At 53.8% G+C, this 16,047-nt stretch overlaps 7 protein-coding genes across 7 annotated transcripts; 3 read left to right on the forward strand and 4 right to left on the reverse strand.

Annotated features, from left to right (window-relative positions):
* Positions 1-1,032: 1,032 nt before the first annotated feature.
* AB675_2112 (WSC domain-containing protein 2) lies at positions 1,033-3,180 on the forward strand (the record flags this gene model as incomplete). Its single annotated transcript, XM_018142057.1, has 1 exon — positions 1,033-3,180. One exon carries the CDS (start codon positions 1,033-1,035, stop codon positions 3,178-3,180), a length of 2,148 nt encoding a protein of 715 aa, XP_018003085.1.
* A 411-nt stretch (positions 3,181-3,591) lies between these two features.
* Positions 3,592-5,385, reverse strand: AB675_2113 (uncharacterized protein; the record flags this gene model as incomplete). The annotated part of the gene is made up of 1 exon (XM_018142058.1): positions 3,592-5,385. One exon carries the CDS (start codon positions 5,383-5,385, stop codon positions 3,592-3,594), a length of 1,794 nt encoding a protein of 597 aa, XP_018002603.1.
* Positions 5,386-6,114: 729 nt separating this feature from the next.
* Positions 6,115-6,873, reverse strand: AB675_2114 (Norsolorinic acid keto; the record flags this gene model as incomplete). The annotated part of the gene is made up of 1 exon (XM_018142059.1): positions 6,115-6,873. One exon carries the CDS (start codon positions 6,871-6,873, stop codon positions 6,115-6,117), a length of 759 nt encoding a protein of 252 aa, XP_018002801.1.
* Positions 6,874-7,685: 812 nt separating this feature from the next.
* On the forward strand, positions 7,686-8,635 carry AB675_2115 (2-hydroxy-6-oxononadienedioate/2-hydroxy-6-oxononatrienedioate hydrolase; the record flags this gene model as incomplete). Its single annotated transcript, XM_018142060.1, has 2 exons — positions 7,686-7,816; positions 7,870-8,635. The coding sequence occupies 2 exons, from the start codon at positions 7,686-7,688 to the stop codon at positions 8,633-8,635; spliced, it is 897 nt and encodes a 298-aa protein (XP_018002734.1).
* An 869-nt stretch (positions 8,636-9,504) lies between these two features.
* Positions 9,505-9,761, reverse strand: AB675_2116 (uncharacterized protein; the record flags this gene model as incomplete). The annotated part of the gene is made up of 2 exons (XM_018142061.1): positions 9,505-9,610; positions 9,664-9,761. The coding sequence occupies 2 exons, from the start codon at positions 9,759-9,761 to the stop codon at positions 9,505-9,507; spliced, it is 204 nt and encodes a 67-aa protein (XP_018002937.1).
* A 493-nt stretch (positions 9,762-10,254) lies between these two features.
* Positions 10,255-11,058, reverse strand: AB675_2117 (Ubiquinone biosynthesis protein coq9, mitochondrial; the record flags this gene model as incomplete). The annotated part of the gene is made up of 2 exons (XM_018142062.1): positions 10,255-10,587; positions 10,645-11,058. The coding sequence occupies 2 exons, from the start codon at positions 11,056-11,058 to the stop codon at positions 10,255-10,257; spliced, it is 747 nt and encodes a 248-aa protein (XP_018002646.1).
* Positions 11,059-13,541: 2,483 nt separating this feature from the next.
* Positions 13,542-15,247, forward strand: AB675_2118 (putative RNA-binding protein; the record flags this gene model as incomplete). Its single annotated transcript, XM_018142063.1, has 6 exons — positions 13,542-13,752; positions 13,807-13,873; positions 14,034-14,127; positions 14,177-14,338; positions 14,397-14,448; positions 14,496-15,247. The coding sequence occupies 6 exons, from the start codon at positions 13,542-13,544 to the stop codon at positions 15,245-15,247; spliced, it is 1,338 nt and encodes a 445-aa protein (XP_018003002.1).
* Positions 15,248-16,047: the final 800 nt, after the last annotated feature.

Below are 16,047 nucleotides of genomic sequence, written 5' to 3' on the forward strand. Positions count from 1 at the left end.
TGCTTTCTTTATTGAAGTGTCAAGATCTTGCGAGACAGCCCTCAACCTGATACAGGTGGGACAACTCCCCCATAAGCTGATTGGCACTTGACATCTCGCATAGGACTGATCTCGTTCAGCGTCGTCCATGAGCATTTCAACAGTGCTCGCAAGATCCGAGAACGAATTCGCAGAGACTTCCGCGATAGACCTGCCGCCCGCGACTCGACCATCGGCGTCAACACAGGCGGTAAGCACAAGTCTCTGTGACCGTTGCATCACACGTGGGTTGGGAAGGACATATCCCAGGTCCACGCGACTAAGCGAAGGATAGGGGGATCGAGGCGAGCCTCGGATACTCTGCGCTAACCGTGTTCCATTCCTCTTCGGGGTGCCAAGAGCATTGCAATGGGCTGTTTTGAAACTGCGCACGGGTTAGCTTCATCCTGCTAATTTCGTTCGACTGTCCATCTTTGGGATCGTCTACACCATTATCGGCAATCTGGACCTCCAAGAAAACTAATGTTACCTTCAGTCAGTGGGTTCTGCAATGCAAGATTGGGCTCTCGCCCGCAGGACCGCACCGTCGCCCAGCCTAGGTCCGACCAAGGTAGCAAAGCTTTCAGTCATAGGGGCTGGTTCAGGTAATCAGCATGGGAGACCATCACCGTGCGGCTGTCGTTGTGATAGCGGATCTTTGATGTGCTTGGGAGAGCAGCCTCACCCCTTGCCGCTATGATGTGTTGAGCAAAGCTCGAACCGCCACAATATGCTTAACAACGGCGCTAAAATTTTCTGATAGAGAACGCGTCCACATGCAGGGTACCTGCAATCTCACTCCCGCAAAGTACACAAGTATACTTCCGATAAAGATGTGAGTACCTCCTCAACCTGCGTTGCGCTGCAAGGCAGTTCGAGCTTCGTCCACACCGTCGTTGCCACACACGTTCACTACAGCGAGTCTGTGACTCTGCGTCCATTCATTGTTCTACTCGATTGCATCGAGGTTTCTGTCGTTCTTTTATCGCCTATTCGCATCACAACTACATCAAGATGCCTGGCTTCACAACATTGGCATGGCTGGCCCTGACCGCTTCTCCCGCAACGGCTTTCTGGCGATTGCCTTGCGTGTCACCCATTGTGCTTGAACGACTTGATCCCATCGTCAACACTGATGCAGTGTCAAGTCACGTCCATACAATTATGGGAGGAAATGGCTTTGCAAAAGTGATGGACTACAACACCACACAATCATCCACATGCTCATCCTGCACCGTTATCGGCGACAATTCCAACTACTGGATTCCTAACCTGTGGTACCAAGGCTCAGATGGGAAGTTCACGAGCGTCAACCAGGTCGGCGGTGCAACTGTCTACTACTTGCAGCGTGGTGGCAACGAAGAGAAGCTGAAGGCATTCCCTCCAGGATTCCGCATGCTAGCTGGCGATACAGCCAAGCGAACTGCTGGCACCGATTTTGCTTCACAAGCTATCAGCTACAATTGCCTCGGTACCTCCAACCCAGAGACGAACGCTTTTCCCAACTACAACTGCCCATCTGGCCTCCGAGCCCAGGTCTTCTTTCCTTCCTGCTGGGATGGACAGAATCTCGACTCTGCTGACCACAAGTCGCACATGTCGTACCCAGTGGGTGCCTACAACAACGGCGAGTGCCCGTCGACCCATCCAGTGCACCTGATTTCCATCTTCTACGAGGTCATCTGGGACACCAACAAGTTCGCTAGCCAGTGGAGCGGCGGCAAGCAACCATTCGTCTGGAGCAATGGTGACAATACCGGCTATGGTCTCCATGGTGATTTCATCATGGGCTGGGACGAGGCCCACCTTCAGTCAGCTGTCGACGATTGCACTAACTTGTCCGGCCGTGTTGAAGACTGCCAGCACTTCCAGCTGATTCCAAACAGTCAAGCCCAAGGCTGCACAGTCCAACCTGTCGTTGATGAGGTCGTCAGTGGTACCCTCGACAAGCTGCCTGGCGGAGAAGCGGTCATCAACGACAATGTCGGCCCCGACTTCACTGATTTGACCAGCGACGGCTGGTCGTATGTCGGCTGCGGACAGGACAACTACTATTCCCGCATTCTTACAGGTGCAAGCACTAGCCAGAGCAGTATGACCAACGACCAGTGTGTGAAGTTTTGTGACGGCAAAGGCTTCAGTATTGCTGGAACCGAGTACTCGAAGGAGTGCTACTGCGGAAACAGCATTCCGGATGTCGGAGCACCGATTCCAGGTCTGCCTGGCAACTGCAAAATGCCGTGTGCTGGTGACGCTACTCAAATGTGTGGTGGTGCTGGACCAATCACTCTGTATAAGAAGTGCTCGGGAACCACGTGTGTGAACGCTATCAAGACGCCAAGCCAGGTGACTGTCCCTTCGACTGGTGGCAGTGGCAGCGGCAGCAGCCCAGCGAGCGGATCGTCTCCTTCCAGCAGCTCTGTCGCGGCTTCACAGCCAACGCAGGGTACGCCCAGTGCTGGTACGACCTCGAATGGAAACCCATCCGATGGCAGCCCATCGAGTGGAAGCCCTGCAAGCGGCAGTTCGCCTTCCTCAAACCCCTCGTCCGGCAACCCGTCCAGCGGCAATCCATCTACCGGCAATGCGTCCACCGGCAACCCATCAAGCGGAGACTTCCCCTCTGGCTCCGACGACTCCGATTCTGATTCGGACTCCAGTCCTCCTTCATCGCCTCCGCCATCTTCCTCCTCTCCGACCAAGGTACCGTCCCCTGGCAGCCCAGCAACAACCAGCTCAGCAGCCGTCGCAACAATTCACCCCAGCGTGAATCCGTCTCTTTCATCTCCCCTCCCATCTAACGCCACAACCCCATCTGGTTGGGCCTACGCAGGCTGCTACCTTGACACCGTCTTCCCGCGCTCCCTACCCGTGTGGTCGAACTTCAACGGGCCCAAGATGACCAACGGCGCCTGCATGGCTTTTTGCGAGGCCAAGGGCCAGCCGTATGCGGGCACCGAGTACGCGGGCCAGTGCTTCTGCGGGGAGGGACTGGTAGGCTCAGAGAGCGTGGATGAGTCCAAGTGCAGCACAACATGCACGGGTGCGAGCGGGGAGAAGTGTGGTGGGCCAGGCGTGTTGAGTTTGTGGGTGAAGGCGACTGCTGACAAGCGAGCAGTCAGGAGGCACCTGAGCGCTCATGCGCACAAGAGATCGATCTAAGGGAGAGAGTTGAAGTTCAGGTGCGAGGGAGGTGTTGAGCTACCGTTTACTCAACACCTGCGGAATTTTCGGTTTGAATGACCAAGGGGTTTGGTCATATCATCTCCAGTATGACTATTGTCACTTCATTTCACTTCAGCGGCGACTGACGGTTTGGAATAGAGTCTCGCCAGCCAATGTCTTACTTCTATTAGCGAAAAAGTAGCTGAACGGCGCTTACGATGACGCACGTGGCGTTGCACGATACACACTTATGTCTGCTCTTCGATGCATTGCTTGCTTGTCTCTCTGCACCAGCTTGTCCCAGAACCTAAGTGCTGAAGCACTCCTAGACTGCCCGCGCTCCAGCGGCATGGGCCGACCGTCCAGGCCCTCTGATCTCCCCGCGTAGCTGACCTAGCTCGGCCGGACTTAATCCGAGTGCAGGAGCATCGACGAAGCTGTGCTCGCCGGATATTCCTCCATCATCAGGCGCTTCATTGGATCCTCCTCTTGCGCTATTAGGCCTAGCGGTCGACCAAGCGCAGCGACCTCCGCCATACGTAATGCAAACCACTTTCGTCCACCCTTCTTAACACCATCACCTTCATCAATGCCCTTGGCCGCAAACAGCGCGGCTTTCCAGCCCATAGCCAGCACCCACGAAAGTAGGGCGATGTCCCCCGGCCTTGCGAGATAGTCTAAGCCGATGATCGATCCCGAATACTCCAGCATCAATCCCACGTACCCGCGGATTCTCCACGCCAGCCGGCCAAATATAAGTCTGGAGTTCTGCTCGCGCAGGATGGCGTAGGAGCAGACGACCGCTGCATCACGGAAGGCGCGAAGTGCGAAAGGACCGTTCCAACAGGATCCGGTCACTTCTGGTGATGTGTCTGAGTTGAAGGCAAAGTCCTCGATGTAGGCGAGCTCGTACTCGAGGTTGTATACAGCGTCGCTGAAGAGAAGTCGATTCTTCTGAGTATTCATGTCGGCCACTTTGCGGAGGCCGTCCTTGACTTGCCCGAGCTTGGTCAGACGACACAGCATGTCTTGAAGCTTCCTTAACGTTGCATTGCTGGACATAGCTCGCAACCATGATGGCATGTGGTCAGTGTTTTTCCGCGGTGACTTCAAGTCTGGACTCGCTCTTCCAATCTCGGTGGACAATTCATCCAAACCAGCGTGGTTGGTCGTCAGAATCCTGCTTCCCAATAAAGGCCGGCTTTCACCTATACTAGCCCTCAGCAAGTCCACCCATCCGACAACTCTCCTCAAAGCGTCACTGATCCACGGGCCATCCATGCCGCCTTTTGCATCGACCATCGCTGCGAGCGCACGCATATGTCTGTCTCCGGTCTCACCAACCCATTGCGAGTGGTCATCCAAAGTCGTCAGCAGCGTTATTGCGGCAATCAGGTTACTACACTCATTAGACACGGCAGGTGTTACGCGATGGTCGTCGTCGCGAGACGTATTGAAATGCGGAAGACGAGCCTGAATGAGCGAAATGGCTTGGCCTCGATGGTAGAGATGTGCAGCTCTCAAGTCCAAGCTGCTCTGCCGCCCTTTTTGCACATCAGAGCTCTTCGATGCTGCTGCGAATCGATCGAGTCGGTGCAGGGCGACAAGGCTCAATTTAGCGTGAAGCATGGCCATGTCTGTGAGGGTGATCGATGTCCAGACGCCATCTGGATTGACGGCTGTTGAATTGGTCCAGTAATCCTGCAGGTAGTAGTGGACCAAGGACTGTGTTGCTGGACTGGGGTTCTGAATGCCGAGGATGGTTGATCTGAATGCTGGAGGCATGACCAAGATATCTGACAGGAGGGTGCCTGTGCGGGAGCATGCTGCGGTGGCCCCATCGTCTGTGCCGTCCAGGGTGACGAAGTCGCTGTTCATGGTTTGCGGTACGCCTTGGGGTTGTCCGTCATTCTGGGGCTTGGCTTGTCTTCGTTGTGGCAGGGGCTTAAGTCGAAAGCGTCCCTTCCTTTCGGCGATGGGCGCCACTACTGGGTTAGGTCTCGGTGTTGTTGCCTCCTTCCCAGCATCATTCAGAGGTGCATTTCGTTCTTGTCGCTGCTTCCTCAAGAAATCATCCATCACCACAACTCTGGCGCGCCGTCGCACATTGCTGGCGAGTCTTTCTCTGCCGGACGCTGCATCTGAGTAGTCAATGAATTCATACCGCGAAGGAGTGGTCATCGTCAGCACAAGAGTCGCCATATTGTCTGCGTACGGGCGTGTCGGGCTATTTGATGGTCAGCGGTCTTGTCTGGCTTCTGATCCAGCCTCGCCGGCAGAACTAAAGCATATGAATTCGAGGACAGGACCGACGTTGGGCGATACATAGAGTTTACTGATCACGGCTGCTATGTGCCGCATCACGAGGCAGGTGCGATGCTATTGGTTGTGCATTCTTGCGCTGACTAAAGTTGGGTGCAGACTATACCACGCATAGAAGTTCCCTTCTATCAGAGACTCGTCGGTTCTAAGTGTCGTTGCACTGTGACTGGAATGGAAGGACCCCAAAGACATTCGCTACCCAGTGTAGTTGCCTCGTTCTTTAGACCATTTCACTTCATGAATACTCCGAGCATCGAGGTGAAACTTCCACAGCCGTGCTCACGGTTGTTAGAGCTGCGGCTCAACGATGATGTGCAGACACGCTTCAATCTGATCCACACGGTAATACTCGTAGGACCGCACGTTGCGCAGCACCTGTGGCACAGTCGCCTACGTAGGCAATTGAACTCGTATACTGTGTAAAGGCTAGAATTTGGCAACCTGGCAATGCAGCCAATCACACAATTCTTCGGTGCCATGAAAAGCGCACTTTGCCTGAAGAAGTAGTCGGGAATTCCAAGCCAACATTTCATTCTATGATGGCCATGCTGTTGAGATTTTTACTTGGCCAGACTGACCGCGTCCCCCCTCTCACTAGTCCTCGCTCCTTTACCATGGGACCTGCTTCCCCTCGTAATCCCAGAACAAGCCACTGTGCTTCTCCTTGGTTGCTGCGTCAAAGAGCTCGATGAGACCCTGGACACTATCATTCAGCTTGACAGGGACTTGACTTGCATCAAGCCCGTTGTATGCCGCAAAGTTGTTGCCCATGTTCGTCTGCACCCAACCAGGCTGTACTGGAACCACGACGATTCGCTCCTCTTCGCGATGAATGCGACTGGCCGCGTAATTGGCGGCGGCTTTGGAGATTCCGTAAGCGAGAGAGGGCAGGTTGTAGGTATCCTGCAGCGCATTGGATCCAATCACAGAAGATATGATGAAGAACTTGGGCGTCTGCTGAGACTTGTTGAGAAGCGAAGCGGTGGACTTATACAGCAGAATGGGCGCTATTGCGTTGATTTCGAGATGTTCGGTGAGAGTCTGGGCTGATATTTCCGCAGCCTTTCCGAAATGCTTCAAGATGCCGGCATTCGCAATAACCACGTCTAGTGCATCTATGTGGTGCTCGGTCTCAAGACCTTTAGTGAGTAGCTCCGCTGAATTTGGATTGCTCGCGTCGTATGCGACCACCAGGATGGAGCTCCCTTCGGCGGTAGGAATCGACTGAAGGTCCTTCGCTGAACTAGAGGCAGTGCCATCGCGAATGGCCGCAATGACACGATAGTTGCGTCTGGCCGCATAGGCAGTGAGGAGGCCTTTGCCGATGCCGGACTTGGCTCCCGTGATCAGGACTGTGGTGACAGACATAGCTTCGCGCGGTGTTCGATGAAGACGTTGACGAGTCGAAGAAAGAAATCGCATACAGGGTCGAAAGACGAGGCTGTGTCGGTCAATGTTATGTCTGAGCTTCCTTTGGGTTGAAGTTGGATCGTTCAAGTCAGTGAATCAAGTGTGCCGTTTGCAAGTGTTGTCAATTAAGGGCACAGGCTTTGGTCCTTTTATGTGTCGCGAACCGCGTTATTTCGGTGGCATTTCCACAGACCTGAAGTAGCGTCATTGAGGTTCGAGATTTCTGCTTCGAGATCATGGTATTGCTGCTTCCAGCGAGAGGCCTCCGTTGTAGTATTCCTTGAGCTGCTGGGCAGTCCAAGCGACGGCTCTGAGAGCAAATGACGAGGCTATGGAAGTGCTTGGTCATCTCGCATCGCACTCGAAGCTGTGTTCTGGAGCTAAACATGCAGTGAGCTGCGTGGCGGATCCCTGGACCCCCTAGTGTGACATCTACCAGATGCTTCCTTGCTGTTGATTGTTCATCGAGGTGCTGAAAAACATTCTGAGCGACTTTTGTCGCATTGGTTTATGAACGCTGGTCGGTCCAAGTAGGCGGATTTAGCCAAGCCAATGTCCAAATAGGGTAATTTCAGAAATGGTAGACAGTAGCTTGCTGATTCAATGCAACGCATTGCAACAACGACCTCCCAGGATCTTCACAACATTAAAGCTGGCTCTCTCTGGACGCTTCGACCGTTCATTCCAGACCGATACTTACAAATACACGACCATACCAGTATTACCTGTTTCGCGATTTCGCAAAGCACCAAGAAAGTTCGACGAAGGAAATGGCGGAAACAGCAAAAACGCAGTTTGTGACTGCCGACAATGGCGTCAAGTTCGCCTACCGCAGGTTCGGCAAAGCTAGCGATGTGCCCATAGTACACCATATTCACTTCCGAGGAAGTATGGAATTCTGGTAGGATCCATGTGATCAAGCACAAGAAGCAGAACACTTACAACAACTCCCAGGGATCCCTTGCTGGTGAATACGATTGCGCAATATCGCGAGGTGATCTTGTTCGACAATGCCGGCACGGGACAAAGCTCGGGCAATGTGCCTACCACCTTCAAGGGTTGGGCTAGCGACTTGGCTGCGTTCATCAAAGCTTTGGGCTTGAAGCAGGTGGATCTCTTCGGGTTCTCGATGGGCGGCATCGCAGTTCTTCAGACCGCGCTCGATTACCCAGAGCTCGTGAGGAAGCTTGTCATCGCCGGCGCACGAGCATCCGTGCCGGAGAAGGGCCCTGTCGAAGGTATCATCTGGCCTCAGGAGCAGAATCCACCTGAGTACACCACCAAGCTCGCTTACGCAGTCACGGCTGAAGAAGGAAAGGAAGGTTTGAAGTACGCCTGCTTCCCAGAAACAGATCGAGGAGAGGCTGCCTTCAACGAGTACTGGGCACGCATCTCAACCCGTACAGCCGAGCCACTGCGACTGGACCTGCTGCCGATGGATCCGCAGGGAAACAACCAGTATGTTGCACTCGTAGATGCCCTCACGCCTCAGCCGAACAATTCGTTCGATCGGCTGGGGGAGCTGAAGATCCCAGTCCTGGTATTGAACGGTGATGCTGATATGGTGGTTCCAACGAGTCACAGCTATGAGCTGCTCAAGAAGGTCGACAATGCGCAATTAATCCTCTACCCTCGGAGCTCCCATGGATTCCTGTGGCAGTATGCGAAGCGGGTTGGAGAAGACGCCGACCGGTTCCTTGACAGTGTGGATTTTGACTGAGCAGGTCCCGAACGATAGATGTTCTTGGAGATCATATGAGGTCTCACAGCACCTCAGATAGTCCAAATGCTAAAGTGGCTGGCCGATCAGGCAGCAGAGATGTATTGCTGGTCGTATAGGCTCCTCACTTGCTGTAAAGCTTCATTCGATCGTGGTGTCCATGTGGTGTGCATCTGCTTGCCAGCCCCAGCATGCTCATAACGGGGCCCGCTTTCCCACGATAGCCATGGCTTTAGCAATACGCACAGGGACCATAGACCTTTGGTGACGTCGTGAATTTTGATAGCAACCGTCTGAGCTGGTATGGATGACGCCGGAGATGCTGTAAGAGTACCTGTCAAGTCTGCATGTGAATGTCAGTGAGGAGAAACAGATACTTCATTGAAGACGGGTTACGAGGGGCCAAAGTAATAGAGGGCACGAGGGTCTTTGTGGCACAAGTCCGAGCAAGAGAGGAGAGACCCGAGAGAAGAACAGGTCGATAAAGGTTTTTTTGAGGCCGTAGCCTCCATGCATGAAAGCAGTGGCTTTCTCTGCTCGCTAACTCGTGGGATTGGCGGATTGTGTGGCTGCTGACGTTGTGTGCGCGCACACTGACGACGACTCGTGTACTGGTCGCGACGGGTGTCGCTGACCCAGCTCGTCTTCGCGGTTGTCCTTTCGCACGCTCAAATAATCACAGCTTCATAAGGCACGATGGTCCGTCAGAGACTGCCATGGCTGATGTCATGCCGAACATTGTTCCGACCTTAAGCTTCGATGCGCGCAGTATATCGCAATCATGCCTTCGCAGCTAGGCCAGCATGCCGGGACCTTCATGATGGAAAATCGCGGTACAGAGCTCAGGACGGGCACCCGCTCCATGCCACTTAGCTGTGCTTCTTCGCTGAGGAGTGCTTCCGCTTCGACCTGCGTGCTCCAGTGCTGTTCGACCTGGTCGATTGCGCGACTCGACAAATGGCCTTTGCTTCTTCGCTATGTAATGTGTCAGCGGCATGAGGAATGATCCGTATGGAAATTGGTCATACGCAAGGCGTCGGCTTCTAGCCTTCAGGAACTCTTCCTTCGAGACCACTTTCAAGTTGACGATGTAGATCTTGAGGCTCGGCTTCATTGATTTGGGCATCGTGAATGTACACAGGACGATGACGAGTTTTGGCTATAGCGAGATGCTTCCGAGTATTGATTCTGGTGTCAATGGCGATGTGCGGCAGACCAAGCTGATGAGCTCCCCTCACCACGCAATAACTTCCGCTTCGTTATTTGATTGATCGATGGCAAACCGCACAACAAACTTGGCGATTCTGTGTGGGCCAGAACACCACGTGGAATTGTGTTTCTTGGACGCTCCGCAACAGAGCCAGATGGTCGGTACCAAACATGACGGTTTGCTTGGAGGCAGTAGGAATCAAGTAGTTGTTTGCCGATTGGAGTCTCGGACGCTTCTCGACGGCCGCACACCTCAAGCAATGGTAGCGAACTTTGCGCAGACGTGTGTACACCGCAGGCGAGACGGCGTCAAGGCGCCAGTTCGTTCCCGATAGCGTTCGGTGCTGTTGAGTACACCATGTAGGGCCGAGGGAGTGGAAGTATGCCATTGTCAAGGCATTTCACCGTGCTCAGATCCGCATTCCCCACGATCTTGCTAGATTGAGGCCGTTGCCGGCCCAGAATCCTGCGTACTGTGACAGACCTCCTATTGCACCACCGACTTTCTGCACAGCTTCCAGGCGGCGCTCTACGAACTCCTCCGTCATTGCAAAATCAGACGAAGTGTCTGTCGTCATGAAGAGTTCGGAACTTGCATATACCGCGGACAAAGAAGCACGTTTGGTGTAGTACGAGAAGTCAACAGCGGTATCTCCTGCCAGATACCAGATCTCGTCGGACAAATTGCCGAGCTCTTGCAGTGATGCGGGTATGTTTTCGAGAAGCGACATGACTCCCAATGCCTGCTCACAGGTCAGTCGAACATCCTAACGATTCAAGGTCCTCAATTGTAGATATACCTCTTGCCAATGCCGGATGACATCTTTATTTGCTCTCAGTCTTGCCATGGTCAATGTCTTGACCTTGCGCCCCACGCCCAATTTCGAGTCCTCACTGAACTGGACTGTGTCCTTAAGCGCGAGTCGACTAGTGACAAGGTGATAGTTGATTAGGTCGAACACGCCTCTCGGGAAGAGTTGCACCGAGACGTCTAGATATCCGACGTCTTTCGCACCAAGTGAGAGTGCCCTTTCGCTGAAACCATATTGAGGCACTCTTTTCAGAGCAGCGGCTAGGATAGCCTCCTGTGAGGGCGGAAATGGAGAGGGTGTGGGATGGTGATGCGAGTAGTACGTTTGCACGGACGCCGCGCGTCGTGTGTGATGGGAGGAACTCAGGTTCCGCTGTAACAGCCTCGAGGTGCGGACAGTCATATTTAAGCTAATGACAGGATTGTGCTGTTTCTATCCAGTGCTCAAGCAGTCGCGATTTAATTTATGGTCAGCCTTACAGTACCTCTGAAAACGCACGAACGAGGCTGGGAAGTGCTTGTCGGCTTCAAGAGACTGGCCATCATGGGCGCAGAAGTTCACAGAACCCGGCAGAGCACAATCGTCAGTATACCGTTGAGATCTTCAACTGCTGTCCAGACTGCACCTACATGGCCTTACGCATGACGTGAGAAGAAAGTTATTCATTGAACATCCGAGGTCAAGGACTAGCGCTGTAACAACTGCCACAAATCTACAATTTGCCGGATCGACGATGATCAGCAGACGCGTTCAGAGTTGCGCAATCAGCCGCAAGTGGCTGCCTGACGAATGGTCAAAGGTTTGCCGCACCGAATAGTCCATCGATGAACAGGTACTTGGCCTAAGCGAATTTGCATGCTCAAGAGCACAAGCCTCTGCGACAGTGGCCTTGGTTTTTTGGGCATGTGGTCAAAAAGAGGGCCTTCAAGAGCCACAATTTCCAGCAGAAGCAGGCATCGCAGTTTGGAAGCACGTTGAACTACAGACGGCGGCTCAACTTTTCCGCAGCAGCCGAACGTGCTGAAGCCGGCGCTATCTTAGGCCAAGAGCGGCATGAGGAGCGAGGAGCGCGTTGCAGTTGCCACCAGATGATCTCGAAGCGGGGCATAGGATGAAGCTACTGCCCGGCGGCATGCCGTCTCGCTACCTGAGGAATATATCAGCAAAGTGAATAGCTTAGGCTCTGTCCGGGCAACCCAGAGTTCGATGCTATCTGCGAGCAGCGGCTCATGAGACCTAGGCATTCGATGTGAGAATATTCCGGCGACCGTTGATCGCACTTCTGAACATGACTTTGATGGTGGGGAAAGTCTTTGCGGGCCGTCTGTCACGGAGAATCGATGTAGCTTGGCGGCATGCGCTAGCGCGAATACCGCAAACCAATCGCAGACGACAAGTCCGATCAAGTTGCACTCGAACGTGTTTCTCACACCTCGCTCCTTCCTGCTCCCGCTGCAACTCTCGTCCTAGGCGCGCTGCACCTGGCCCATGACTCGGACCACCCTTCGCTATCACATTTGACAGTTCGTATCTGAAGGCTGCCTCACAAGCTTTTGGTCCTCAAGATCCTAGCGACTCCATCAACTATCAAGCCACACGCAAGTCCAGCATTTTTCGCTGCCCTTAAGCTGGCTGCCAAAGGCTGTGTGCTGTCAGTGCCCAGACAACTTTGCTCCAACAGTGTGCTTGTACACAGTTGTGAGCAAAAACCTCCGGGCAGATACTTCGACTCTGCCCAACTTTCCTCCCTTTGCCAAGGGCTAGCGATGCCGTGAACAGTCTTCATCGGTCCAGAATTTCCACATAGCCGGCTCAATTGGCTGTTTGTTCCAAGCAATCGTAAGCACGCTGTCTACTCCGAGACGAACCAGGCACAGATGGGACATGTTTTTACAGGCATTACTGCTCCACGCTGCGCCTTACGGTGATCGGGCCACTTGCGCCATACCACTGATGAACACTGGGCTAACATGTGTTCTCTCAGCAAGCCATCCGTCCAAAGGAACATCCAGTTGTGCCTCAAGCCACTGCAACTCTGCGCTCAGTCGCATCCTTGCAATCCAACTCCACAACTGCACGGCCTTTCGTACCACTCGCAAAACCTTGTTAGCTGGACTTCATCCCCGTGCATCCTCGTGCATACCGACTCTGATCACGTAGAAATCCCCTTCTGTATCCATTGTTGCAAGGACGCTCGGCAACGGAGTCAAGCTCGGACACCATGGGTCAGTATTCTCTTTCCCCTCTCAAGTACACCCCAGTACTAGCCTGCCCAACATATCATGCACATTGGTCCGCCTTGACTGAGTCCAATTGATACAATTTCTGCCTTAGCTTTCCTCACTGTTGTCACGCTCCTTCTTTCGATATTTGTCGTCAGACCATTGACTCGCCACTTTTGATAGTTTACTGACCGAGTGACCTAGTAGTAAGTCGTCCCTTCAGGCTCTGCAAAAGCTCGGGCGAGAGTAGAGGACCACAAGCGCAATTGAGCGCGGTTGTAACCGGCTCCACCCTCTGCCCTACGAGCAGCAGTCAATCGAACCTGCGCTTTCCATCACATTCAGCAACCTATCTTCACTTGAGCATCACATTTCACTATCCCCATACTCATCTCACCGCATCTGTGCCCAAAAACCCTTGTCACAGTGAAGTGACTCATCTGCGCCCCACCAATATCCGATTATAAATTTCGACCATCGCAGACTCTCATCATGGGAGACTCGAACAACCATTCTAACGGCTACCAGCGCGACCGATCTCGATCTCCGCGTCGTCGATCTCGCAGCCCTCGCAGAAGTCGACGATCATACTCTCCTCGCAGCCGATCGCGCAGTCGTGGAGGTGACGACTATCGTCGCAGTGAACGCAGATCAAGAAGTCCCATGAGCGGTGCTCCTCAAAACGCATCTGGAGGATACTCAGGATCGAATCGCGGAGACAGAGGTCCACCAAGATCATTCGAAGATCGCGCCGTCGCCAAAGAACAGATGATGCAATCAGTGCGAGAGTCCTCTCAGCAGGACCGTCGAGTCTATGTCGGTAACTTGGCATACGACGTCAAGTGGCACCATTTGAAAGATTTCATGAGACAAGGTGAGCAGTCCTCCGGTCATCGCCCGCGAGAGCGTTTACTGACATTTGTCTTAGCTGGAGAAGTTCTCTTCGCTGATGTTTTATTACTTCCTAATGGAATGTCGAAGGTGGGCGCAATCGTGTGACGCGTGGCTGGTTTTACTGGTCGTCTTTCTTTGGTTGCTTTTTTGATGGACGGTTGATTGACGGAAGGGACCTGTTGCCCATTGGTGTTGTAGGGATGCGGGTAAGTTCTCGATGCTTGTACCACACAAGTCGCGCGGGCTAACAATCGTTGACAGAATCGTGGAATATGCAACCCGAGATCAAGCTCAAAATGCTATCAGTACTCTCAGCAACCAAACTCTCATGGGTCGTCTCGTTTACGTCCGCGAAGTCAGTCGACATCTTCCTCACGCTACAGTTCATGCTAATCACATGTCAGGATCGCGAGACCGAACCTCGATTCACTGGCCCACCATCCCGTGGCGACTTCGGTGGCGGCGGCGGCTTCCGTGGTGGCTACGGTGGTGGCGGCTATGGTGGAGGTCATGGTGGCATGGGTGGTGGTGGCGGCGGCGGTGGCCGCCAGCTCTACATCTCTAACGTTCGTGTTTCCAGTCCAAAGATGATGTGCAGTTTGGCAGTACTGACAAAAGTATCAGCTCCCCTTCAATGTAGGCTGGCAAGATCTCAAGGATCTCTTCCGTCAAGCTGGTCAGTGTTCACTCCGCATACATCGAGGACACATCTAACGTGCGCAGCTCAAGAAGGTGGTGTCATTCGCGCCGACGTCCACCAAGACCAGACAGGCCGCCCCAAGGGAACCGGTATCGTCGCCTTCGAGTCCCCGAACGATGCTCGCAACGCTATTCAGCAGTTCAACGGCTACGACTGGCAGGGTCGTGCCCTCGAGGTTCGCGAAGATCGCTATGCTGGCGGTGGTGGTGGATTTGGTGGCCGCGGAGGATACGGAGGAGGCTTTGGCGCCCGAGGTGGCTTCGGCGGCGGATTTGGAGGACGAGGTGGTTTCGGCGGACGAGGCGGCTATGGTGGTGGGTTTGGAGGTCGCGGAGGATATGGAGGCGGCGGTGGGGGCTATGGTGGTGGTGGTGGTGGTGGTGGTGGTGGTGGCGGTGCTCCTGCGATGGAGCCAGCTGCACCCAATCCGTTCACCGACTTCGCCACCGGAGGAGGCGAGCACTCCGATACGATCTACGTTCGCAATCTGCCCTGGTCGACCAGCAACGAGGATCTAGTGGAACTCTTCACCACCATCGGCAAGGTCGAGCGCGCTGAGATCCAATACGAACCCAACGGTCGCTCCAAGGGTGCTGGCGTCGTCCAATTCGACAGCGCTGAGAACGCCGACACTGCCATCTCCAAATTCACCAACTACCAATATGGCGGCCGTCCTCTGGGTCTCTCCAATGTTCGCTACACCAACGCGAACGGCGGCGAAGCCATGGAGGGTCAAGAGGCCACCGGCGGCGCCTCTCAGGATCAGATGATGTGAGACATGCCATACAAGGCTTGGCACAGCTCATCTCGGGGATTCCTGCAGACATGGATATCTGCCGGAGGCTCAATGTTCTCTGAGCACCGAAACAAAATTCCGGTGTAGTTCACGATACTTGGGCCAGCTCAATCGCCGACTGGTCGATGGGCTTTTACGGCAGATCCAAAAGTTCTTTTTCATTTATCGTTAGGAAGGGTTCTAGGCAGATTGAAGGCAGATTGATAACATGGCAAACTTGATGAAGTAACGGCTCGACCTGGATGTTGCGAACAGGGAAAGCGGGGTCATTGAAGACTTAGGCATCAAAACGTTTTTTGTGGAAGTGCTGGTAGGATTTTCGTGTGGAAGTGTTGGTAGGACGAATCGAATTGCAGTACGGTAGAGGTGCTTGGAGCGTAAATGGGTGATCCGGCCGACATGGGCGATGCGGACAGACGTATACTTACTCGAGTATTGCTGTGTGTTGGTGCCGATGACGGACAACGGCGGCTTCGTTATTGACGTGGCCGGGTGCGGTGAGCCGCTCCTTGGTCCGATCAAGCGCGCATAGATTCGACTCGGATCACTATTCAACTGGTCGATCTATGAGTCTCGCCCTCAGGACTGCTTCCAGCACGCGCGATTACACAACAGAACGAGGACACGACCGTGATGATGTGATGATATGATGATATGATACCCCAATTTGGACGCGACCAGGACGGTCTGCTGGGAATGGTAATTGACCACTGCTGCCGCATTCTCAGGATCTGTATACAGGAAGGTCTAGTTTGCATCCAACAACAGATGTACAATAC

The sequence above is a fragment of the Cyphellophora attinorum genome (genome assembly GCF_001299255.1).
Source record: "Cyphellophora attinorum strain CBS 131958 chromosome Unknown Contig6, whole genome shotgun sequence".
Lineage (NCBI taxonomy): Eukaryota > Fungi > Ascomycota > Eurotiomycetes > Chaetothyriales > Cyphellophoraceae > Cyphellophora > Cyphellophora attinorum.